The sequence below is a fragment of the Sminthopsis crassicaudata genome, chromosome 3 (assembly GCF_048593235.1).
Source record: "Sminthopsis crassicaudata isolate SCR6 chromosome 3, ASM4859323v1, whole genome shotgun sequence".
Classification (NCBI taxonomy): Eukaryota; Metazoa; Chordata; class Mammalia; order Dasyuromorphia; family Dasyuridae; genus Sminthopsis; species Sminthopsis crassicaudata.
The window spans coordinates 561538725-561563676 of NC_133619.1; the positions used below are offsets into that span (position 1 = coordinate 561538725).

At 39.3% G+C, this 24952-nt stretch overlaps 2 protein-coding genes across 2 annotated transcripts; one reads left to right on the forward strand and one right to left on the reverse strand.

Moving 5' to 3' along the window:
- Window positions 1-515: 515 nt before the first annotated feature.
- LOC141562383 (E3 ubiquitin-protein ligase TRIM17-like) lies at window positions 516-1860 on the reverse strand. The gene is made up of 2 exons (XM_074302424.1): window positions 859-1860; window positions 516-536 (listed from the first exon to the last, which is right to left on the reverse strand). The coding sequence occupies exons 1-2, from the start codon at window positions 1858-1860 to the stop codon at window positions 516-518; spliced, it is 1023 nt and encodes a 340-aa protein (XP_074158525.1).
- Window positions 1861-7387: 5527 nt separating this feature from the next.
- Window positions 7388-8729, forward strand: LOC141562384 (E3 ubiquitin-protein ligase TRIM58-like). Its single transcript, XM_074302425.1, has 2 exons — window positions 7388-8569; window positions 8709-8729. The coding sequence occupies exons 1-2, from the start codon at window positions 7388-7390 to the stop codon at window positions 8727-8729; spliced, it is 1203 nt and encodes a 400-aa protein (XP_074158526.1).
- The last annotated feature ends 16223 nt before the right edge of the window (window positions 8730-24952 follow it).

Consider the following 24952-nt stretch of genomic DNA (forward strand, 5'->3'; position numbering starts at 1 on the left):
GAAACAAAGAGCTTGACACAAAGGAAAGAAATGCACAACAAAAAAGATACAAAGAAGCACACCAAAATCTAGAATTCATTTCACATCTTTATTGAATGGAGTAAAAGATAAGTTAACAGTAATTCAAGTGACATAGGAGTGGAATGGCTTGAAATCTATGGCTTTCGAAGAACTTTGACAAATTCTAGGAAGAATATGAAAGCCACAGTCCATATGTGTGTTGTTATATATTTTTTTAACTGCTTAAAAAAAAATTGCTATGTTTTGAAATTTTATAAGCAGAATCCACTGACAATCAGAAGGCACAACATACTTGGGAAGAATCCTCTTCAGCTTGCAGGGTGAAAGGCAAGCCATCTAGAAGTTGGTGATGCTCCTTGTCTTGCAGGGGAAGTTTGGAAATGGAAAAACACCAGCCGGGGAGCCTAGTGGTGGGCTGAGAATTCCTCCTTGTTGGAATGCTCAGAGAGACGAATAGCAGCAAGAACAAAGATGAGAATCCAGTGCACAGAGAGTCATGGGTGCAGGCTTTGTTCCTGGAAGTGGGGGGCCAGGAGAAAACATGGGTCTAACAGGGGCTGCAAATGAAATATCAGGTAACTGATAAATAAGAGAACTCTGCAGAACATTGTAATAGGCTAGAATGCCAAATTTGTATTCCAAGTATACTCCAATCCTGGGAATAGGATCTTTTAGTTTGTGGTTCAGTGATCCAGGATAAGATTGCAAATAGTGTCCATCTTCCTTCTTGACACATCTCAGGAAAAAGATAGAGGCATATTTAGTTATTCTCCCGGGACTTTTTATCCTCAAATAGGTTGTGTGAATCCCCAGTGTCCACTGAGGCAGCTGTGTCACATCCACCTCCCAGTACTGTATGCCTGAGGAGAAGGCCTGCTCAGCAAGGACCATGGGAAGATCAGAGTCATCACCATGTGGGCTGTCTACCTGCCAGCCTTCTCCAGCTCTTACACTCTTCAGATCCTCAGCCACAATCAGGCAGGGACTGGCTGATGCAGGATCCAACCTGATGTCCACTCTGAATTGGTTGAGGGTCTCTAGCATGCCAAAGATAGGACACACTCTCACCTCTGGATTGAGAGCCTTGGCCCTTTGGGACAATGCTGACTTGCTCCTTTCCAGCAACTCCTTGACATCCCGGAGTAGATCCAGATTGGGTTGGGAGTCTGCTTCCTGTAGATCTAGCATGAGGTCCTGAAGGGTGCTGCTTTCCTGGGATAGTGTCTGCTTCTTGTTTTTTGTTTCTTGATCCATCCTTTCCAGATAATGATATAACTCATCCCACATGAGGTAATCCCGTTCCCGGTATTCTCTGCTGATCATCTCCTCCCAGTCAATAACAGGTTTCTTTTCCTTAACAAGAAGTTTCTTAGTTTCCTTAAAGTACTTCTGTAAGCAACTTTGCAGGTGCTGCATCTTCTTCCTGGAATTGGACACAGCTTCTTCTACAGGACAGTGCCTGTGAGCCCCATGCTCTGGGGCTTGACAACATCTTAGACAGAGCAATGTCTGGTCGTCTTCACAAAAGTACTCCAAGACTTCTTTGTGAATGGCACAGCGCCTCTGTCCTCCAGTACTCTGTAACAGCTGGGACCTGAGCTTTGTGCCCAGTTTAGTCAGCTCTGCTAGGCTCCCATTGATTAATGGGAAGCCTCTGACCTGAGACACTTGCCTGCATTCAGGGCAAGAGAAAGCTGTAACTGCTGTGCTTGGGAGACATGCTCGGCAAAAGCTGTGCCCACACCCGATGGTGACTGGCTCACAGAAGTACTTCCAACAGATGGGACACGTAATCTGGTTCTGCAATTGTTGCAGCATTTCCACAGCAGCAGCAGCCATTCTCCTCTCTCCACTTGCTTCTGTTCTGCAGCAGCTGAGATGAAGAGCCTTCACTCCTATTCAAAGTAGTGCTTCTGAGCAGAAGAAGGCTCTCCTTTTATAGCAGGTAGCCCCACCCCTCTAGAGCCTCCCTGGCAAGGTGTGAATTCCCCTGTCCCAGAATTCTGAAGTTCTACCTGAGAACTCTTCTCAGTTGACAGAGCCCTGAGGACCTCAGAGTTCACACTTTTATTTGGCTCCTTTGTATGGATGGATTTCACCATCCTGCAGCTTTGTGGCTGTCTGTTAGGAAGAGCTTTCTTTCCCTTACCCAGCCTTACCCAATCAGTTCTAAGAAGCTCCAAAAGTCCTGTGCATTTCTCCCTTCAATCTACTTTTGGAAAGTCACAGAATTTAAGATTAAAAATGGATCTGCATGGCCATTTAGTTCAAGGAGCCCACAGCCATGATGAGGGCCATCTCCAGGATCCAAGAAGGGGTATTCCTTCTCTGTTGGATCTACAGTGGCATACTTATTACTTCTTCTCTATTGCATTTTTCTCTCAGTTAAGTGTCTTCTTCCTCCTTATTCCATCCTTTCCACAGTTGTCAATTAACCTTCCACAAGCAATCTGAGGATTGAAACTGTCTAAAAAAGTGTAACAGAAAAACTGATTTGCTTTTTTTTTTAACAACAGAATACCTTTTTTATAAACAGTTCAACATACAAAGAACATTAATTGAATTTTTTCATCTATCATTTTAAATTAGTAGAACAAGACATTAAAGTGTCAACAACTTATCTGCAAATTTAATTTCCTTTCCCTAATCCTACCTTTCTTTCACAAATGGTGCACCTAGAGGACAGGGTCTGATTTGTTTATCTTTTGTCTTCTAATATCTTCCATGATGCCAGTGAAATGATAGGTGTCTAAAAGTGTTAACTGAATTGAATTCTATTGATTTTAAAAATGAGGACTCCAATGAAGGCTACAGCATTGGGATGGCTAGTGCTTTTTTTCCATTCCACTTATTGCTCCATTTGGTCAGGTATTAGATGATCTCTCTATATGTTGTTTAAGTTGTTTAAATTATCCAAGTGTTGTGAGGGCTGCTATTAACATCTGGGAATATGATGGGACAGAGAGGAGGAGCTCTACTTTGCCACAAGCATGATTTTTTTTTTTTTTAAATCTTCACATTCTTTCTTGAAAGTGGAGAGACATTTCTCTAGAAATGAGGAACAAGGAGGCTTTAATGATTGAGAGCGCCTTGTAAAAAAAGAAGGAAGGATTCCAGTTTTGTGGAAAGGACATGGTAGGGGGTGGAGCTAAGATGGAGGAGAACAGACACAATTCTCTGTAACCTCCTCTAACCTTCTCTCAAACCTACCCCAGATGAAGCCTCTAAACTGGTTTTGAAGTCAAAGAATCCACAAATATTTGTAGTACAACACATTTCTAGAAGAAGAAGATACCTTGGAAGAATTTCAGAACAGGTCTGTTTCAATCTGGCAGAGGGACAGTCTGCCAAGCCCAGAGCATAGTATAGGGAGACCAGGGCAAGAAGCTGGAGTGGAGAGTCAAAGTGTTGTAGCTTCCACGAACCTGGGGATCTTGTGTGAGCCTCCTTAGGCCACTCTGTCCTGGTTGCTACCAGATGGTTTGGCAGATTTGCCTTTTATAAAACACAAATAGTTCCATTACTGGAAATCAATCAGCAGAACTGCCCCAGGGCAGCTGTCCCTCCCTTGCATTGAAAGCACCTCAAGCCTTTAAAACAATGAATAAAAAACAAAAAAGAACTCAAACCTAGACAGCTTTTATGGAGAGAGAAAAACAGCCCTCAAATCCTGAGGTTCCTAAAGGCAAAGCAAGTCCAGAAGAAGCCCTAAAGAGAGATACAAGCTGATTGCCATTTCACAAAACTTTCTTTGAAGATAGCATAAAGGATCTTAAAAGAGAATTAGAAGAAAAATGGTGAAATGAAATGAGACCATTGCAAGAAGGAATAGAAAAAATGAAAAAAAGAATGCAATGAACAAAAAAATTTAATTGTCCACTTGCAAAAGGAGGTAAAAAAATAACTGAAGAAAAGAATACTCTAATTTTTAGTGTATTTAGTGAACAAATGGAAGTGAATCACTCAAGACTTCAAGAATCAGTGAAACAAAAAAAAAATAGAAGAAAATATGAAATACTTCCTAGGAAAAATGATAGTGATAAAATGATTGGTTTATACTCAGTGTAGAGCATATAAGTAGGGACTGAGAACCACTGAGGACAAGCACACTAGAAGTTCTCAGAACCCAGGGGACAAATTCAATTTGAATTTCAATTTCCTGGTGGCTGGCCTGGCCTCCTGCACTTTCCCCAATAAAAGCAAGGCCACACTGAAAGGCTCTTCAGAAAGCTGCCCAGCATCAGGCAAAGAGGAAATAAAAGATTTGGACTTTAACTCTTGGCTACTCTTCTGGTGATTACTGAACTAAAACAAAGGCTGCTGCCAGAGACCCCAAGAAAACTGAACCAAGAGAACCTTACAAAGGAAGCCTATAAAGCAATAAACATCCCTAAATTGACAGTATGGCTTCATTATCTGTATCTGAAAGTCAAACTAGCTACCAATCAGGGCCTTACCTTTGCCAAAGGCGGTCTTAAACGGGTAATATGTATTGTTGTAATATAATTCCTAAGTTTCTAAACTTTTTCTTTGTCATTTGCTGGCCATGGTGTGTTACCTGAATTTTGACAAACTCCCCGGGAAAAATCTCACTTGATTTCTCATGCCAAGCTTTGGGTATTGAAATGGGGATAGTCCCTTTGACCATGAATCTAAGCTTTTTTTCATACCAGTTCTAGGACACGAACAAAACCTTCCTGTTGAAAGTGTAGTCTTCAGTATTTCTGTTTACTGGGCTCTGAGAATGATAGAGAATGACTATTTGTCTAATATTTCATAAAGTAGAACCTTGTGCCAGGTCCAGATGCAATGTTGAGATCGAACTCCAACGGGTAAGTGAATAAAGAATGAAAGGGGAACAATAAAACTCAGGGAGATTCATCAACTTCTCTGTCTTGTATTCTGTTTCTATGCATTATTTAATCAGGCTTCTGATGGAGCACTCATGGAGCTTCATTAGGCTGAAGTTTTATTCTGAGCAATAAGCAGAGCCTGCATGAACACAAATGTTGTGCTACTTGTGAGTTGGAATCAATAGAGCATCTGACCACGATGTTTGACACACCAAAGGGCTTTTAAAAACCAATTTTTATTCGGTTATGAAGGATGAAAACCAAATAAAAGCAATACTCAAGAGAGATTTCTTAGGTGCCAGATAGAATATAAAAGTGAGGATTCAGTCATCATGTTCCTCCTTCCAAAAATAGGAAAAACATAAGCCACACCTCAGGATTTAGTAATCCCAGGGGAAAGAAAGTTGCAGTCAAAATATAAGTCATTAAGGTACACCCAATGCCTACTATATACCATCCATATAACCTTAGAAAACTCTCTTCTTTTTGAAAAAAGTCCCTTCATCCCTGCTCAGGGTAATTCTTTCTTCTCTGTGGGATTAATTGAAGGGGAGAGTGAGAAATTGGAGAGGTCAAGGTCTATAGGTATTTATTGCTATATCACTAGCTAATTATATCACTCCCCTAACTGACTACCAGAATTTATCTATATGCTGGGAAGAGGAAGGTCAGAAGAAATGAGGCAGTCTAAGAATTCCAAAGACTAGAAAAGTAACTGTTGGTTAAGAAGTCAGGAAGTCATTTACTCATATGCAGATATTTTATGTGGGGGCTGATTAGAGTAAAAAAGGAAATGCCTGAGAAAGAGATCAGGGGCATGGCTAAAAGCTCTTTCCAAGTGTAATCAAATAAATAAAGAATATTCTTCATGAACCCCTTACTGCCCACAGAAGAATGGTTGAAAATGAACGATAACATTTTTTTTTTTTTACTGTCAAAAAGGCTTGTGAAATGTTTAAATTTCCATAATATTGTTTATCCTATTGTCAAACCAGGAAACAGGACTATGCCTACTTGCAGTTTGGAGACCTGTAAGTAAGAACCTAGACTATCCTGCCCAGAACCCTAGTTAGATCCAAAGATTGATGAAGGGAGATTTCTCACAATTGCATACCTCAAACAACCCATATATCTTATCTGAAACCTGAAACTTATTGATGAATCAGTTATTCTTTCCATGTTCTTTGATTAAATATAGATATTTGGGAGTAGGACACCTCTTCATATGAATTAAGGGAATTACATTGCTTTCTCTCATCCTTACAACTTGGATAGGCCCTAATCTGTCCTTACATTAGAAATCTGATCACCTAATATTGAATTCTTTTCTTAATTAATTGATTTTATTTAATTAATTGCTTTTAATTTATAAAAGTCTATCTTCTCATGTTTTGGAGATTGAGGCTTAAGCTTGTTGCTTAAGGAATCGATATACTTAGAAGATCCAACCTTTGTTTACATTAGTAATTTTATCTTTGAGGTGGCTGAACAGTCAACGTGATTAGATTTTCTTAATGTGATTAGATTTTCTTAAGATCCTTTTAAATTTCTACAAGGATATATTTCTAGAAGATTTATTCAGCAATAAAATCTCTTGGCATCTGGAAAATCTGATCTACTGGTATAAATGTGTCTGCAAAACTGTCCTAAAAATAAGGCCCTAAGGATACTGTATGACTGATTTGCCTAGATATATTTCAGAGTTAATTAGATCAAAATGGACAGTTTTGGGATGATGCTCAAAGACAGTCCCCTAGGGAAGAATTCCTATGAAGAAATGCTTTCCAGAAGCAGAAAACTTCGTGAAGTAGACAACTCTTTCCAAAAATTTGCACTTGGATATACTGATTAAGAACATTAAAGAACTGTTCTACTCTTTTCCTCTTGATCCTTGTTTGTATTTTGGCTCCTATTATATTGATTTGACAGTGTGTTTTAGCCATGGGCATCACACATGGGGATCACAGAGATGGCCCTAATCATGAACATGGGTTCCTTGCACTAAATGACCATGGAGGAGGATTTCTCATCTCACATTCTGTGATTCTCCATAACTGGACTGAAGGGAGAGATGCAGAGGATTCTTGGAGAGACTTGGAAGTGATTGGGTATGGCAGGGTAAAGGAGAGAAGGTACTTATGGATCCTTGTGTTTACATGGGGCTCCTGCACAAATCACATTGTAAAATTCATTGATCTGAAGCTCCCTGTTTTCAGAGGCTTCTTCCTAAAAGATAGGGGAACCATCAGGATGGTGAAACCCATCCATACAAAGGAGTCAACTAAAAGTGTGAACTCTGAGGTCCTCAGGGCTCTGTCAACTGGGAAGAGTTAACAAGTAGAACTTCAGAATTCTGGGACAGGGGAATTCACACCTTGCCAGGGAGGCTCTAGAGGGGTGGGGCTACCTGCTATAAAAGGAGAGCCTTCTTCTGCTCAGAAGCACTGCTTTGAATAGAAGTGAAGGCTCTTCATCTCAGCTGCTGCAGAACAGAAGCAAGTGGAGAGAGGAGAATGGCTGCTGCTGCTGTGGAAATGCTGCAACAATTGCAGAACCAGATCACGTGTCCCATCTGTTGGAAGTACTTCTGTGAGCCAGTCACCATCGGGTGTGGGCACAGCTTTTGCCGAGCATGTCTCCCAAGCTCAGCAGCTACAGCTTTCTCTTGCCCTGAATGCAGGCAAGTGTCTCAGGTCAGAGAATCACCTTTATGTATCAATGGGCGCCTGCTAGAGCTGACTGAACTGGGGAAACAGCTCAGCTCCCAGCTGTTGCAGAGTGCTGAAGGACAGAGGCGCTGTGCCACTCACCAGCAAGTCTTGGAGTTCTTCTGTGAAGACGACCAGACATTGCTCTGTGTCAGATGTTGCCAAACCCCAGAGCACAGGGCTCACAGGCACTGTCCTGTAGAAGAAGCTGCTCCCAATGTCAGGAAGAAGCTGCAGCACCTTCAAAGTTGCTTGGAGAAGCACTTTGAGGAAGCAAAGAAACTTCTTGCTAGTCCCAGACCTCTTGTGAACTGGCACAAGATGATTACAGAAGAATACTACAAAATGTACAACCTGCACTTATTCAAGGAATGCCCTTTTGCTAGGATTGAGGAAGAAGAAAGAAGTGAGAAGGACAGACTTTCCCAGCAAATGAGAACCCTTCAGGACCTCATGCTAGATCTCCAGGAAGCAGAGGGCCAAGCCAATGTGGATCTGCTCCGGGATGTCAAGCAGTTGCTGGAAAGGAGCGAGTCAGTGTTGTCCCAAAGGGCCAAGGCGCTCATCCTGGAGCTCAGAGTGTGTCCCGTCCCTGGCATGATAGAGATGCTCAACCGCTTCAGAGTGCACATCAGGTTGGATCCTGCATCAGCCAGTCCTTGCCTGATTGTGGCTGAGGATCTGAGGAGTGTAAGAGCTGGAGAAGGCTGGCCGGTGAACACCCACCCTGGTGATGACGGGCATCTTCACATGGTCCTTGCTGAGCAGGCCTTCAGCTCAGGGAGACGATACTGGGAGGTGGATGTGACAGGATTACCTCAGTGGATGCTGGGGATCCACACCCCCTGCTTGAAGAGACAAAGTGGTGGCAGCAAGACCCATTGTCCCTCTGTGTTCTTTCTGAGATGTGTCAGGAAGGAAGAGGATTACTTTTTGCAATCCTACCCTGGATCGCTGGACCACAGACTGAAAAGCCCTATTCCCAGGGTAGGACTCTACCTAGAATACCGTACTGGCACTCTGGCCTTTTACAATGTTCTGCAGAGTTCTCTTATTTATCAGTTACCTGATATTTCATTTGTAGCCCCTGTTAGACCCATGTTTTCTCCTGGCCCCCCACTTCCAGGAACAAAGCCTGCTCCCATGACTCTCTGTGCACTGGATTCTCATCTTTGTTCTTGCTGCTATTCGTCTCTCTGAGCATTCCAACAAGGAGGAATTCTCAGCCCACCACTAGGCTCCCCGGCTGGTGTTTTTCCATTTCCAAACTTCCCCTGCAAGACAAGGAGCATCACCAACTTGTAGATGGCTTGCCTTTCACCCTGCAAGCTGAAGAGGACTCTTCCCAAGTATGTTGTGCCTTCTGATTGTCAGTGGATTCTGCTTATGAAATTTCAAAACATAGCAATTCTTTTTCAGCAGTTAAAAAAAAATAACAACACACATGAGGACTGTGGCTTTCATAGTCTTCCTAGAATTTCTCAAACTTCTTCAAATGCCATGGATTTCAAGCTATTTCACTCCTATGTCACTTAAATTACTGTTAACTTATCTTTTAATCCATTCAATAAAAAATTTTGAAATGAATTCTAGCTTTTGGTGTGCTTCTTTTTATCTTTCTTGTGCATTTCTTTCCTTTGTGTTAAGCTCTTTGTTTCTTCATTTGTTATTTTCTTGGCAAAGTTATTTGTTACAATGAATTTAACTTTGCTAAAATTATCTTTATCTGTTCAAGGAATCTAAAGAATTTTAAGGAATCTAAGAAACAGCATCCTGGTTTCTCTCTGCCCCTTGGCTCTGTCCCTTCTATTAATTGTTTTTTAATTGACCTCATACATTATAAAAATTCAACTCATATTACTGTTGCCACCCTAAAGAACATTTGGGGTCTGAAGGACTCCAGAAAACTAATGTGAGAAGGAAATAAGTGCCAATATGAATTACTTCAGTAATTACTGAAAAAAAAAAATTCCTTCTTTAATGTCAGCAATGCCAGTAAATCTTGCTCACAAATTACGATTTGTAGAAGAATTTCATAAGTTCTACTGTCAAGCTGGAAAGTGTTGTTTTCTACCTTCGTCCATTTGACTGGATATCTTATGGATCAGAATAAAAATTAGAATTTAAAATTTTATTTCCGTTCAAATGACAGGCAGTTGATGAATAGGTGTTTTGGACCAAAATAAAGACTAAAACAAAAAACGTCAAAGAATAAGGTTAAAAGAAAAAATTAGTTACACAAACATGTTGGGAGTAATTTTTTAATTGGGGCAAGAACCTGAAATCAAAAGGGGTATGTATCATTTAGAGAATGACTATGCAAATTATGGTCTCAAGATGCAATAGAATGCACTTGAAATATAGAAACAAAATGATGAAAAGAAGCGTTTCAGTAAATTATGAGAAGACTTCCCATTTGGGCACCTGTATAAGTTAAGAAATATGCATCACTTTTTGAATCTTGTGTACTTTCATTGCTTCTCTGACTCCTAGAGATCAGTCCTTTATAAGGCAAAAGTAAAAGGGGAAGTATAGGTAGAAGAGGGATATAGGGAAGTGGTCTCTTCATAGAAGTTAAGCAATATGGTGATGTCATGTTTTGGTGAATAAAATTACAACAAACGCAAATTTTTCTGCAGGATAAGACATTTTTATAATTTTATAACAGTCATGTGTAAACTATTAGTAAGATGGGTGACATAAGTAGGCAAAAATTCCCAGTAAGTAAAGGGCTGAAACTCTTGAGTCAATGCACTGAGGTTGGACTATCAACCACCTGAGGCTAATTACTAAGTGGACAATACTCTATAAGTATCCAATTTTAGGTTATTGTAAATTAAGCTCATATTTAAATACAAAATATTCTGATTAGTATTTAAGTTCTTCACAACCTGGTCTCTTTCTGTCTTTTTAGTTTTTATGTTTTTACTTATTTTACATTACTCCCTTCCATGAAGTTCCACTCCAGTGAATCTGTCCTGCTTGCTCTTTTCCATAAACAAAAATACATTTTTCCTCTTTGCACAGACTTAACCTTTGGCATAGACATTTCTGGTTTCATGCAAGAAGAAGCTTAGACACTTGAAGTACAAGAGGGGAAAGTTCTTTCCTCTTTTACCATTTGTTATGTTTAGTGGAATAAATGATTGTAAGATGAAAGGAACGTTAAGGGATTCTGGCACAATCAGGCAATGTTTGAGATGTGACATGAATCTAGGTGTTCTTGAATCAAAAGCCATCTCTCCATATGTGCCATCACACTTTATCTCTCCTTATGTATAATTCTTAAAAAAAAAAAAAAAAAAAAAACTCTTCATGAATGCTCATCAGCAGAATACTAATGTTTTCCTTTTCTAGAGTCCCCTCCTCTCTGAATTTCATCTTCTAATTGGAGCAGTTGAAAATGCTAGATTTTTAGAATGTCCTCTCCCTTATATTTGAGAAGACTCCACTATCATCTTTAGTCCTGTCAGCTGATCCTTCTCACTTTCTTACAAGGCCCAATCAAGTAGTTTCTGAGTTTGAAAAACCAAACTCTTTTTAATGTAGCTTGAATCTCACTTTCTCCAGTCAATCACTTTAGAATTTAGAATGATTTGCAATGTGGCAAAGAGTGAGTTCTAATTCCCAAATCTTGAGTTTTCAGATTTAACAAAAACAAGATGACTTTCTTTCATTGCTGCTATAAAGTGTATGTCTGCTCTCTTCCACTGATCTACTTTTCTTTAAACAAATCTGATAATTATATCCAAATCATAAAATTTGAAGCCTATTACTGCTAAACCTCCTTTTATTTATTTTTTTCATTAATAAGATTTTATGCAATGAATGAAGGAGAAAGCAATAAATGTTGGAGAACATGTGGGACGAGAATTCACTATTGGTAGAACTGTGAAGTAACCAACAATTTTGAAAAACAATTTGAAATTTTGCTCAGAATTCTAAACCATGTATACCCTTTCACCCAGGAATAACACTAATGCCTCTGTTGATTAAATCAAAAGATGGTAAGAGAAAAAGGAAAAGTATCTATATGTTCTGAAATACTTTTATCAGTTCTTTTTGGCAGCACAGGACTGGAAATTGCGGAAAAGTTCATCATTTGGGGAATAGCTGAACAGGTTATAGTGTGTGATTGTGATGCAATATTGCTACTATATAACAAATGATAAGCTCAATGATCTCAGCAAAACATACAAAGAAATAAAGATGCATGAAATGAGGAGAACCAAAACGACACTGTATACAGTAATAAAATATGGTTTTAAGAAAACATTTACTGACTTTTTGAGTATGATAAATTCCAAACTTAACTGCAAAGGATATATAGAGGAATATGTCATCTGCACATAGCTAAAGAACTGATAAATAGAATCATGAGAATAGTGTATGTATACACATTCATGGAAACACACACACACACACACACACACACACACACCCCAAAAACATATTTGTGCCAAATGTTAGCCATCTCCAGAGTGGGAGAGTGGAAAGAAGAAAAAAGTTAAGGGAAAACAAAACAAAACAAAACAATTACCAGATAACTTTATTATACGTTTTAAAGAATTTTTATGTAAATCCTTCCCTTTCCCCCCTTATGTTCAGAATAATTTTTTTTTTAAATACAGTGTGCAAAATTAGCAGATCAGTAAACTCAAACTACACTCTAACTCTCAAATTCACACTGAATATCTAAATTTCTGAATATACCTAAGGCTGAAATTGGAATTCCTCCTTAACTAACTAATAGCCTTCAAAGAACCAAAGGGGGGTAAGTTGTCTATATACTTCATCATTACTGTTGGATTAAACCATGCTGCAGCATTTCTTTCTCAATGTAACATTCCTCCTATGGTTTCTTACAAATAGAACCAATTCTAAAATTCAGAAAAGGAAATCAATATTTATAAATAAAAAACTTTTTTAATTTTTTTTTTTTAATGATTCACTCAGGATACTTCCTTTGAATTTCAGCCCCTCCCAACTCAAGGTAGAAATTCACCTACCTGGTTCAGCACAAGATGTGAATTCAATTCATTATTGGATTATCCAGGATTACCTCTCTGCCAAAAGCCTGGTTCTGATACTTCCTGAAATTCACATTTTTGTGATTGCATTAACATTGGGCACCATGGAATTCCTACCTCTGAGAAAATGGCTATCACATATGAGTTTATTCTTGGCTTTGGAGGTCAGGAGAATTCACCCCTTGAAGGAAGGAGGGGCTTCATGAATGTGCTTAGCAGTATATGAAAGGCCTAAGAGGAGACAGACTTAGAGTTTCCTTCACCTGAACACAGAGAGGAAAGGCAGAACAGTGGACGCTGAAGAAAAGATCCCAAAAGAAAAAAGAAAGCTAAGTTTTTTCCATTAAAAACTTCCTTTCTGGGTCAGGAATGCAAAAATGGCCATCACAATATGGCAGGCATTGAGGTTGAGAACTGTAGTTCACCACAATATAATATAAAATTTTGGGAATGAGTCTTCTGAACCCAGCAAATGGAGAAGAGAGAAAGATTTCATGTTCATGGGTTAGGAAACAACATGTCAGAACAAGTGGAGAAAGTCAGCTTGCTAAAATAAAAAGCTTGGTAGGAATCTGGAAGGATTAGTATCTTCTCTTGTCCACCTAGTTATCTGAATTTCTCCCATTATCAGTTTGGGAAATATAGCTTAGAAATTACCATTCTTTAAAGAACGTATTCTTTAAGCCAATGATAATCAAATGAACTCAATGGTAGAACCTCATAACCAATTAATTGTCAAAGTTCAAAAGAGATAGAAAAAATAGACAATGCTGAAAGGTCTGGGAGAAGACAGATGAACTGAGACACTACTGCTGGATGTGTGTCAGGTTGCCCAAGTAGACATTTACAATTATGCCCCCAAATGGATCTAAAGTATCAAGAATCCATAGATTTACATGAAGAAATGTCATAAATGAAATGAAGAAATGTCAGATGAAAGAGTACAAAGACAGAATATCATCAAATTCAGTCAAATAGTCATCCTATCATTTTTCCTTGTAGTGCAGAATTAGAAAGACCCTTGGTACTATAATTCTGTGATTGCTATAAGAATCCTTGAGAGGATTCATAGACTTCAAGAGGCCTCAAAGATCTCCAAACACTATATATTTTTGGAAGGAGATGTGAAATCAATTATTCACTATATGATATTATACTAGTCACTTCACCTTTTAGACCTCACTTTCTTCAATTATCAAATAAGAATTGAAGCAAGAAAACTTTAAGGTCTCTCTCTTCTATTTCATATCTCAGTGACTGCCATATATTTACTCCATATTCCACACTGCCCATCATCTGCTCATATCCCCTACTTGACACTGTGTGATTGGGAACCCTGGGCTGCCTTCCCTGTAATAATACTACCAACCCTAAGACTTGAGTAAATGGTGAAACAGTGTACACACTGGGAAAGTGAAGGGAAATTTCAAATGGTGTAAGGTGAGAAAAAGCAGAGAAGCATCATCTCTCAGAAAATAGTCTAAAACTTGTAACGAAATATAAGATGAAGGAAGTTCTTTGTGGGTGAATCAACTACTGGGTTCTGTGGGAATTGTGAGAAAATGTCACAGCACTGGTTGAACCTGCCACCATGTAGCCTAGAAAACATATCTGTTGCTTAGAAACAAGATTTTTTAAATATTTAAATCAGAACTTAGATTACCCTGTCCAGGTGCCCAGCCAGATATGAAGATTTGCAAGAAATGTTAGGAGTTTCCCTTAGGTACACATCTCAAGGATTCATGTGGCTTATTTGAAAATGCCTCCTAGCTGGCCAGGCAGCTTCTCTTTTTTTCTTCCTTGTTTGAATCCTATATTACGTATAATTTACAGAAAATCGGTGGCAACAGCCATCCAACTTTTTAAGTCTCCCTTCTGCTGGATGGCTTAAACTTCTTTTTAAATTATTTTAGCTCTAGATTTTGTTCTCTATCAATAGAAGCAGGAGGAGAAAAGATGGGTTTGGAATTGCTAACTTTTGAGTGATAGACAATTAAGTAGAAGTGGTAGAATGATTACCATCCCCAGCTGAGGACATAATTGAAAGTAAATAACAACAATCAGTAGTGGATTCATTCAGCATGCTCTCCTAACTTAAATTCTTTTGATTCTTTTAAAAGAATTGATGGATAAAATCTGAAATAACCAAGGAAACAAAGGTTGCCATATACATTTATTATGTAATAAATACATGACAACTGCAGAGCAAATCTGGACCAGTCCTCCTCAGCCTGGCACTTGACCCCTTACAGGGGAAACATTTTCTGAATTAAAAAAAACCAAGTAGGAAGATATAAAACAGGATATGGAGGGGAAGAGGGAAAAGGGGAAATTCCTTGATTTGGTAGAGGAGGCCCAACTTCTAAATCACTTGGCAATGCAATGAAGTTTTCTCCCAATTCTCACCATTGAACAGTGTTCTGAGTAGTTAGAAATTGAAGTGGATCCCTAATTAAATTGAAAGGGAACTGAGCTACCTCCAGAATTGAGTCACAACATAAATTCAGTGTGGTGTATTGAATTCCAATAATTCTTTTGAAAAGTAAAGAAAAGTAAGACTTATTGACACTGAAATAGAGATAATTTCCAGTTAGGTACTATTTGCCCTAGTTGATATCTATAGGGAGGATCTTCCAATTTTATCATTCTGTATTTGTCACCTGCTGAAAGTCCAAAGCCAAGAACATACTAAGGCAGGCTAGCTGCTTTCCCAGAGGTGTGAACACCATCATACTCACTGCTAATGCTATCCCAGGTGAAGTTCAGCAAGTTCCAGAACAAAACTTATGGCAGAAGAGGTGGTCCTGTGAAATCTAATAATGAATTGAATTTATATCTTATGTGGTTCAGGTGAATTTCCACCTTGGGTTGGAAGGGGTAAAATTTAAATAAATGACATATTTTGAATGAATCATTTAAAAACAGGTTTCTAGTTTAGGAAACTTATTTCCTTTTCTGAATTTCAGAATTGGGTCCATTTGTAAGAAACTAGCAGGTAAATATTTCAGTGACAATGGAATGCTACAGCATGACTTAATCTAACAGTGCTGATAAACTTCCTAGGACACTAGCCTTTTTGGGTTTTGTATTAGGGGGTTATGATGTTTAACTAAGTTGATTAAGGAGATGTCCCAACTGTAGGTGTCTTCAGGGATGTGGATATTCAATGTGAATTTCAAATCCACTTGGTGAGAATGTGGTTCTAGTTTATTTAGTAATCTGCTAAATTTGAACACTGGTATTTTTATTTTATTTATTTTATTCTGAATGTAAGGAGGAGGAGTTTTTTAAATAACATAACAAAATACAGGTATCTTGAAATTTTCTTTTTGGGGGGAGCTAGGTAGCACAGTGCATAGAGCACTGGCCTTGAAGTTAGAAAGACCTGAGGTCAAATTTGAAGTCAGACACTTAACACTTCCTAGCTGTGTAACCTCAGGCAAATGACTTAACCCCAATTGCCTCAGGGGGAAAAAAAAAAAGAAAAGAAAAGAAATTGTCTTTTAAAATTTTTTTTCTTCTCTTTCTGCCCTTCTCCTAGAAATGGCTAATATTAAACACAAAATATTTATGGGATGAGATGTGAACCCTATTATATTCACCATTAATGCTATCACAAGTGAATTTTAGGCAGTATCAAAACAAAGCTTATGGCAGTACAGGTGTTACTGGGGAATCTAATAAAGCATTGAATGTACATGTTATAGCACATCACATGAATTTAAATTTATTTAAATAAATTTGTTGCCCCAAGAGGTGTGTAAAACTTACTTGGGAATTTCTAGTTTCGTTTCCTTTCCCTCACGCTACCTTTCTTTCACAAATGGAGCTTCTTCTGAGCTAGGCCTGGTTTGCCTGTCTTTATCTTCTAATATCCTGCACAGTGCCTGCAAAAGTTATAGGTGGCCAAAAGACAGTTAGCTAAATTGAACTGAGTGAGGAGGATTCTAATGAAGGCTACAGGACTAGAAAAGGAAATGTTTCCCCCCACCCACCCACCCATTTTGCTTGTTTTTCCATTTGTTGCTAACCAGTATCTCTATAGCTTCTCTGAGCTAGCCTGATGTTAGGGAGTTCTGTAAGGGCTGCTATCAGCATCTGGGAATACCATGGGACTGAGAGGGGAAGCACTTTCCACATCCATGATTTCTTTGAAAGCCTCAAAATTTGCTGGCAGGAAGAAGCCATCTGTCTACAACTGGGAAATAATGAGGCCTGAAACGTGTTCATTGACTGATTGAGGGTGGCATCTGAGACAGAAAGATTCAAGGTTTTGTTAAGGGATATGAGTGGGGGAGCACTGGAAGGATTGTGCAAAAACGCAGGAGTTGTTTAAGGGGCTCTTCAGTCTATTTGTACCAGTCACACAAATGAGTGAGTCCAAGAGTGCCAGGATGAATACGGGGTTCAGTAGTCCTGGCCTGCTCTGGCAGTAATGTTCCACTGGCATGTGCAGTGCTTTTGCAGTGTGCCCCACTTCAAATGGTAGGGGGTGGAGCCAGGGTGAGGAACTCAGTAGTAGGAAAACTTACACTGGGGAAGGAAGGAGACACGACTTTTGATTCCTTGTCCTACAGCAAAGCCTTCAGAACTCGAATTGCGCCCCCACCCTTGCTTGTCTCTAGGAGCATCAGCCCCCTCTTCTGTCCCACTTAGCCTTTGGTGCTAAGCATTGTCCTTTGAGGTTGACTTTGAACTGAGCCCCTTTTTTGGAACGTGGAGCCCTGGCATACAGCAAGCCTGGTTAGGTGTAAGGCCAGACCAAGATTTGGGATATTGTCTGCTGGCGCTGCCCCTCTCGAACCATACAGGGCTGAAGACTTCCGGCTCTTATCTAACCCAAGAAAGCTTGCTGGATCGCCAGTCCTGACTTGGAGAGGAGGCTGGGGGTTGCTGGGCTATAGGTTTTTGCTTTTCTTCTAATCTTGAAATTCTGTGGGAATTGTGCTTGTTTTCCCAGAAGAAGATAGGTGCTTCCAGGGCTGCTGGTAAGATAGCCCCCAGTTCAGAAGGCGGGGTGAAGATGAGCGCCTGAAGCGGCCGCAGATCACTCTGGCTTCCTCCCTGGAAAGCCACTGAGGGAGCTTGGCTCGGGGTAGCCACTAAGTCCTCCAATCACCTTTCCTTCTTCTCATCTTTGCTAAAGCATACCCTATTCATCCTCCCCAAAGTACCCTGGCACATCCCCTAGAAAGTCTCCTGGGAACCACAGCCGCTGCCAGGGCTGACAGTAGTGCATTTGAAGCTGAAGATGGACTTTCAGATCGGTTCTTTGTACTATCCCTGTGGAACTTACCCGCTGGGGAATGACGCCGTGAGTGGTACCGTCTGATTAGGAGTGGAACCACTCAGGACGTGGAAGAGAAATAATTGAGAATTTCATTTGCTTTCAGCTTGAGGGGGAGACAACCGAACCCCCCCCCCCCAGTCCAACTTCAAGAGACTATGCTGCCCGATGCAGTCCCACCTCGGTACTCTACAGCCCCGTTGTGTGCTGATCCGAACTTGAATGTCCGGGATTCGGTGTGTGTGATGCTCCCTGGAGCGTGGTAAGGGGATGCTGAACTGGGACTCCCAGGTCCAGGTGGCCTACAAATCTAGGGCGTGGGAGTGGGGATCCTTCTTTTTTTTTTTTTTTTTTTTTTAATCATAACAGAGCTGGAGACATGAGTTGGCTATGAACCATAGCAGATAATTTGTCAGGAAGTTGATGGGCGTTTGACAGTGGACCAAGTTTGAAGGAGGGAAGGGATAGAAAAGAGCAGTAGGACATGGTGGAACGCTAAACAGGAGTCTGTGTGTCTTTGTGAGGGAGGGTTGGAGTGGCTTGGGGCAATCCAGAACTTTGGGTTCTTTTTTTTAGGGAAAATGTGGAGAAATCAAGGACCTCCATCTCCCTGCCGCCATCGACAAGTTATCTCCCGCTTACAAAAGCCTTTTCCTGTTCTCCTCCTTTACACACCCGGAGAGGCAGAGAAAGGGGGGGATGGGGAGGGAGAGGAAAAAGGAGAGGGGGAGGACCAGCGGGAAGGAAGAGTCAGGGCAAGGAGAATGAGGAGGGGGACGGAAAGGGGGAGGGGTTAACTGCTAACAGAAGGGAACTGATCAAATAATTTTTTCCAGTATCAACTGGCACAGGTATTACTGTGTGACTAATGCTTGCTCCAACGAACTTAAACTATGCCCTTAATTGAGTTTTCAATTACTGAAAGATAGTAAAGTTGCAACAAGTGCTAAGGCATTTTATTTTCCTCTCATTTCTGAATGCACTTTTGTAGTCATCCTCCTTTCCTATATTAACCAAGGAGCATTTATTAAGTCTTTCTGCTAGATATTTTATTATGCACTAGGAATCATGATAAATAGACTGCAACAGACTTCAAGTAACAATGGTAATTCTCAATCATGTGGGGATTTAAAGGTTTATAAAGTATTTTATTTGACTACAAGGACATCTTGTAATATAGGTAGTATTGTTGATTTTGCAGTCAAGGAACTGAACTCAGGAACATTAAGTGATTTTTCCCATGTTTACAACATATATCCTTAGTAGGTTCAAATCAAAATCAAACTTGCTTCAAGTCCAGTATCATTCATGGTAGCTGGTGGATATCCTCTGTCCTGAGTGTCTTCTAAGACACATCTGGTTCTGTGTGCCAGTGGCACAGAAAAGCAGATGGGAGTTTGTGGCAGCTCTTTTTGTTGTAGCTAGAAACTGGAAGTTGAATGGATGCCCATCAATTGGAGAATGGTTGGGTAAATTGTGGTATATGAAGGTTATGGAATATTATTGCTCTGTAAGAAATGACCAGCAGGAGGAATACAGAGAGGCTTGGAGAGACTTACATCAACTGATGCTGAGTAAAAAGAACAGAACCAGAAGATTGCTGTACACTTCAACAACAATACTGTATGAGGATGTATTCTGATGGAAGTGGATATCTTCAACATAAAGAAGATCCACCTCACTTCCAGTTGATGAATGATGGACAGAAATAAATACACCCAGAGAAGGAACACTGGGAAGTGAATGTAAATTGTTAGCACTACTGTCTATCTACCCAGGTTACTTATACCTTCAGAATCTAATACTTAATGTGCAACAAGAAAATGGTATTTCCACACATATATTGTATCTGGGTTATATTGTAACACATGTAAAATGTATGGGATTAACTGTCATGGGGGAAGGGAGTGGAGGGATGGGAGGATGATTTGGAAAAATGAATACAAGGGATAATATTATAAAAAAAAAAGAAAAGAAAAGCAGATGGGACAGAGAAGACCTATATGCACAAGAAATATTCATATTACCTGTTTTTGTAGTGGTAAAGAATTGGAAATTTGTGCTGCTTCCCCTCCCCCATTTAATTTTTTCACAACATGAATAATACTATTTAATACCGGTATTAAAATTATCCTTTACATGATTGTACATATAATACCCATATTGAAGTTCTTACCTTTTTAAGAAGAGGGGAGGGAGGAAAATTTGGAATCCAAAATTTTATAAAAATTATTTTTAAATTGTCTTTTGAAATTATATTATTTTTTTCAAAAGCCCTTTTCCTTATAATACTGTCATGATTCCCTATTTCCTGTTAAGTATGACTGAAACATTTTTGCCATAAATTTACTCTTCTCCATGAATTAAAGCCCTCTACTTTTATAGAAGCATCTGGAATTGCCAGTGCAGTCACCCAGATTGCCTATTTCTGTGTCTTTGGTCATGTTATTCCCTAATGGCTGCAAGGCCAACCCTTCCTGAACCTTCCCCACCAGAAGCAATTCACTCTTCTTGACCTTCATGGACTTCTCCAGCACATGCTAAAGGAAGCATGTCTTTCTCTTACTAGACCCAAACCAGCTAAGTTCTGGGGAAATCCTGATCCTCTGAAGTCATTTCTCCTCATCAAATGCACCTAAGTTGTGTAACAGATGCTGTATTTGTAGCGCTCTCCTTAGTAAGAATATAAAACAGCAATTGCAAGAGAACTATAACTTGCCTCTGCTACCGACAGCTGATGTGGCAGAGCCAAGGTAAAGGAATAAAGGCAGGAACTCACTCAACCTCTCCCCCAAACTGCTTCAAATTCCTTAACACAATGACTCTAAATAAATTTGAAAGCATCAGAACACTACAAAAACTGGAGTAGAAAATTTCTCACTGGAGGCAATTTAGAAGCTCAGCAGAAAGGTCTATGACTATGATGCCAGGATGGCAGTCCAGCATACGGTCCCAGTGCATGACTTGCTGGAGCAGTTCCAGCCTTGACCCTGTCATGGCCCCAAAATGACCAATATGCACAAAAAATATTCATAGCAGCTCTCTTCTCAAGACTAACATAATTGGAAATTGCAGGGATGCCCATTTGTGATAGAATATTATCATTCTCTGTGAAATATTGAGCAGGATGCTCACAGGAGGAAAAAAAACACACGTGGAAATTCTTTTATGAACAAAGTGAAATATATTGTATAAAAAAGAATAGCAATGTTCTAGCTTTGTTATTCTCAATAGAACAATCATCCACAACTATTCCAAAGGATGTAGGATGAAAAATCATATCCATACCCAAAGAAGAACCTGATGGTATCTGAATAAAGCATTCTCTCTCTCTCTCTCTCTCTCTCTCTCTCTCTCTCTCTCTCTCTCTCTCTCTCTCTCTCACTCTGCTCTCTCTCTCTCTCATTATTTAATTTTTCTTGAGGATTTTTATTTTAATGAGGGTAGAAGATCTATGTTTTCTTTCACAACTTTACTTTTGAGAAGATGTTTTGCATAACTTCACATGTGTTTTCTTAATTGTGGGTGAGGATAAGGAAGAGTGCCTAGAACTTAAACATCTATAAAACAAATGTAAAAAAAAATGTTTTTAATATTACTAGGGGGGATTATTAAGTAAATAAATACCTAAGTCTGATAAAAAGAACATGCCTGCCTGACTGGAAATGCATCAGAAATATGTGTCTAAGCTCTCCAGTCTTCTTCAACATCATTGCCCTCCATGTATTCTAGGGTGCAGTGACAATGGCCTCCTTGCTCTTACTCAAAGAGGCTCTTCTATCCACAGATTTCTTTAGCACTGGAATTCCTTTAATGCTAGGAACTCACTTTGTCCTGGTCAACATTCTTCCAACTCCAGATAAAAGCCTCCAATCTATGAGGAGAGTTTTCTCAATTTTTTTTTTCATGTTAGTCTCTTCCTCCTATTGATTATATTCAATTTAACTTGTATATATCTTGGCCAAACATGTCTCTTTTCATGTTTTCTTTTTCATTAGTCTGAGAGATCATGATGGGCTGAGGCTTATTCTGTCTTTCAATTTCTCTCTACCAAGTCACAGTACTTAAAATTAGGAAAAGCTTAAAATGTGTTTACTGACAGATTATTACTGCAGGAGATGATGGTGGAAGGATAATGTGATTCACTATTTTCCAAGTACTCTTTCAATGCCAATTTGTGATCAGTTCATACTATTGCTTAGCAAACTCTTTACCTCTCAAAGTGTATTTATCAAATGTGTTCTATCTGGTTAATCTCCTTCTCCCTTGAAATCTCATTTTTCTGTTTTGATTAATGAAGGAGTCTTAAGACTGGGAAACAAATCAGAAAGCTGAACCAAGATGGCATGTCATCTCCAACACTAGCCAACTTAAGACTTAGCTCTGGATTTCAGGTCAGAAGATATTAGTTTGATTCAAATTTCTGAACTAATTTGATCATAAAAGAGGGAAAACGACTCACACATGTAAAAAATGTTTTTGCATCTCCTTTTATGTGGCAAAAAACTTGGAATTCAGTAGATGCCCCTCAATTGGGGAATTACCTAATTATTTATGATATATAAATGTAATTTAATATTATTGTTCTCTAAGTTATTATATACACATTGATTTCAGAAAAGCCTGAAAAGACTTACATGAGGGGCAGCTAGGTGGTGTAGCAGATAGAGCAAAGCCTTGAACTCAAGAGGACCTGACTTCAAATCGGGCCTTGGACAATTAACACTTCCTCAGGGTGTGACCCTGGGCAAGTCACAACCCCAATTGCCTCAGCAAAAAACAAAACAAAACAAAGAAAGCCTACAGAAACTGATGCTAAGTGAAGTGAACAGAATGAGAACATTATACAGTGTAAGAACAAGATTATGTGCCAATCAACTGTGATAACGTTGGCTCTTTTCACCAATGAGGTGTTTCAGGGCAATGCCAGGAAACTTGTGATGGAAAGTTCAATCCACATTCAGAGAGGAAAAAAAGATTGAATATGATGTAAGCATAGTATTTTCACCTTTGTGTTGTTGTTTGGTTTTGTTTTTTCCCGTTTGAATCTGCTTTGTTTATGCTCAGCATGATGAATATGGAAACATGTTTAGAGAAATTGCACCTGTATTGCAATTTACCCTATATTGAATTGCTTGCTGTTTTGGGGAGAGGAGAAGGATAAGGAGATGGAGAAGAATCTGGAACACAAAATCTTACCAAAATTAGTGTTGGAAACTATATGCATATGGAAAAATAAAATGCCATTAAATAATAATAATAATGATAATAAAGTGGATATACACTTAAGTGCTGAAAAAAATTGAATTCCTTAGTGGCATGTGATAAGTGAGATACTACTTATGAACCTCCATTTCCTCACTTTCCAAACAAGTCAATTAATTCTGGGAGGCTTTTAATGAAAATCATCTGTGATTGGGAATATTTAATATATTATTGAATACATTCCATACTACAGCCCAGACTAAAGGTTGCTCCTTCTCTTTTAATAAAATTTTCTGAACTATATTGACCTTTCTGTGCAAGATTTCCATCTTTTTCTGCATCTTCTTCTGTAAAGAAAGAGGAATAAACAGTTAGGAAATCTCTTTCTGAGCGTGAGTTCTGTGACATACTAAGAAACTCAATAACCCTGATAAGCTGGTACTATTTCATTGATTTGTTAGGAAGAGTCACAAAAGGAAAGACCATGAACCCATTCTTGTTGGGGGCGATAGCCCCTTGATATTCCTTGTTTGATCTCCAACTTCCTTTGGGACTTGGACCTTGGATACAAAATCTGGACAAACTAGTTTGGGCTATCTGATCTGGCCAGGGTTTTACAGCCCCCATTCTAATCTGCTCAAACAGACCAAATGCCAGCAGGAAATTCCTTTTTGGGAAGAGACCTCCGTCTGTCCCCAAAAGATAACAAGAGAATCCTTATCTTATTTACATCACTCTCCTGAACCTCCTTACATCACTGTATCTGAATGATTGTGCTCTTGTATAAAACAGAGTCCTCAAAAACCTATTCTTTGCAAAATTGGCCTTGTACCATGCAGCCATTTTGCCCACCGGCTCTCCAGTGTTTCCATTCTAATCAATAAAGACTATGTTTCCATACAGCATTAAGTAGCAAATTCCTTTGCTGCCGACCCCGCCCTTGGTTACTTTGGGGAAGGAAGGAGAGAGAGAAAAGGAGCTGACCCATCTCAGTTTAGACCTCAGTTTACTCCTCATCATTCTGACATAACAGTATTCAGATCTAAGTGATAAACTAATGTAGAAACAGTGAAATTGTGCATGGACAATCGGTGCCATTCCTGAAGGAATGCCATTAAGTTGTGTTGGACTCACCCTGTAATAAAGAGCAGCCACTGCAATGGGCCAGTGTAAGTGGTTCTCATGACTTCCTAGACTTAGAACAGGTCACACAGAGTAGGGTCTTGTTCCTATCACAGAACAGCTTCTGGTCTTCCCTGTGTATCTCACATATGCCTTCCTCTTCAGGGTACATAGCAATATCAACTTGATGAGTTCTTAACTGAGAAAATTCCCAGCATGTAGTACAACAAGAAGATGGAGAGGTATTTTTCCTTAAGCAAGACATACAGATTATATGTCCACATTCAACTGTGATTAGCTTAATGACTTCATTCAAGCAATTAACACAAAGGCCCTCTTGCACTTCATCAGCCATGATCCTGAAAAGAGAAAATGAGGCAGTGTAAGAATATTTCTACTCCTTCATTTCTGAAGTTTTAAAAAGCACATTTCAAGAACACCATAGCAAGCAAAATCATAATTGATGATATCCCTCATCTCTAACAAGTATAGACTCCATCACTTGGAAAGATACACACAATAACATGCAATAACATCTAGTTTCACCCTAGACATTTAAGATGCATTTCATACATTATTATTATTATTATTATTATTTTTGGTCCACACAAAACCCCCATCAAGTACTTGAAATTGTCTGCATGGTGGATAGGGAACTGTAGGATGAGAGGCCAAGTGAGTTGCTCAGAACCAGAAAAGCTCTCCTATTTCCAAAGCTGTATGAGA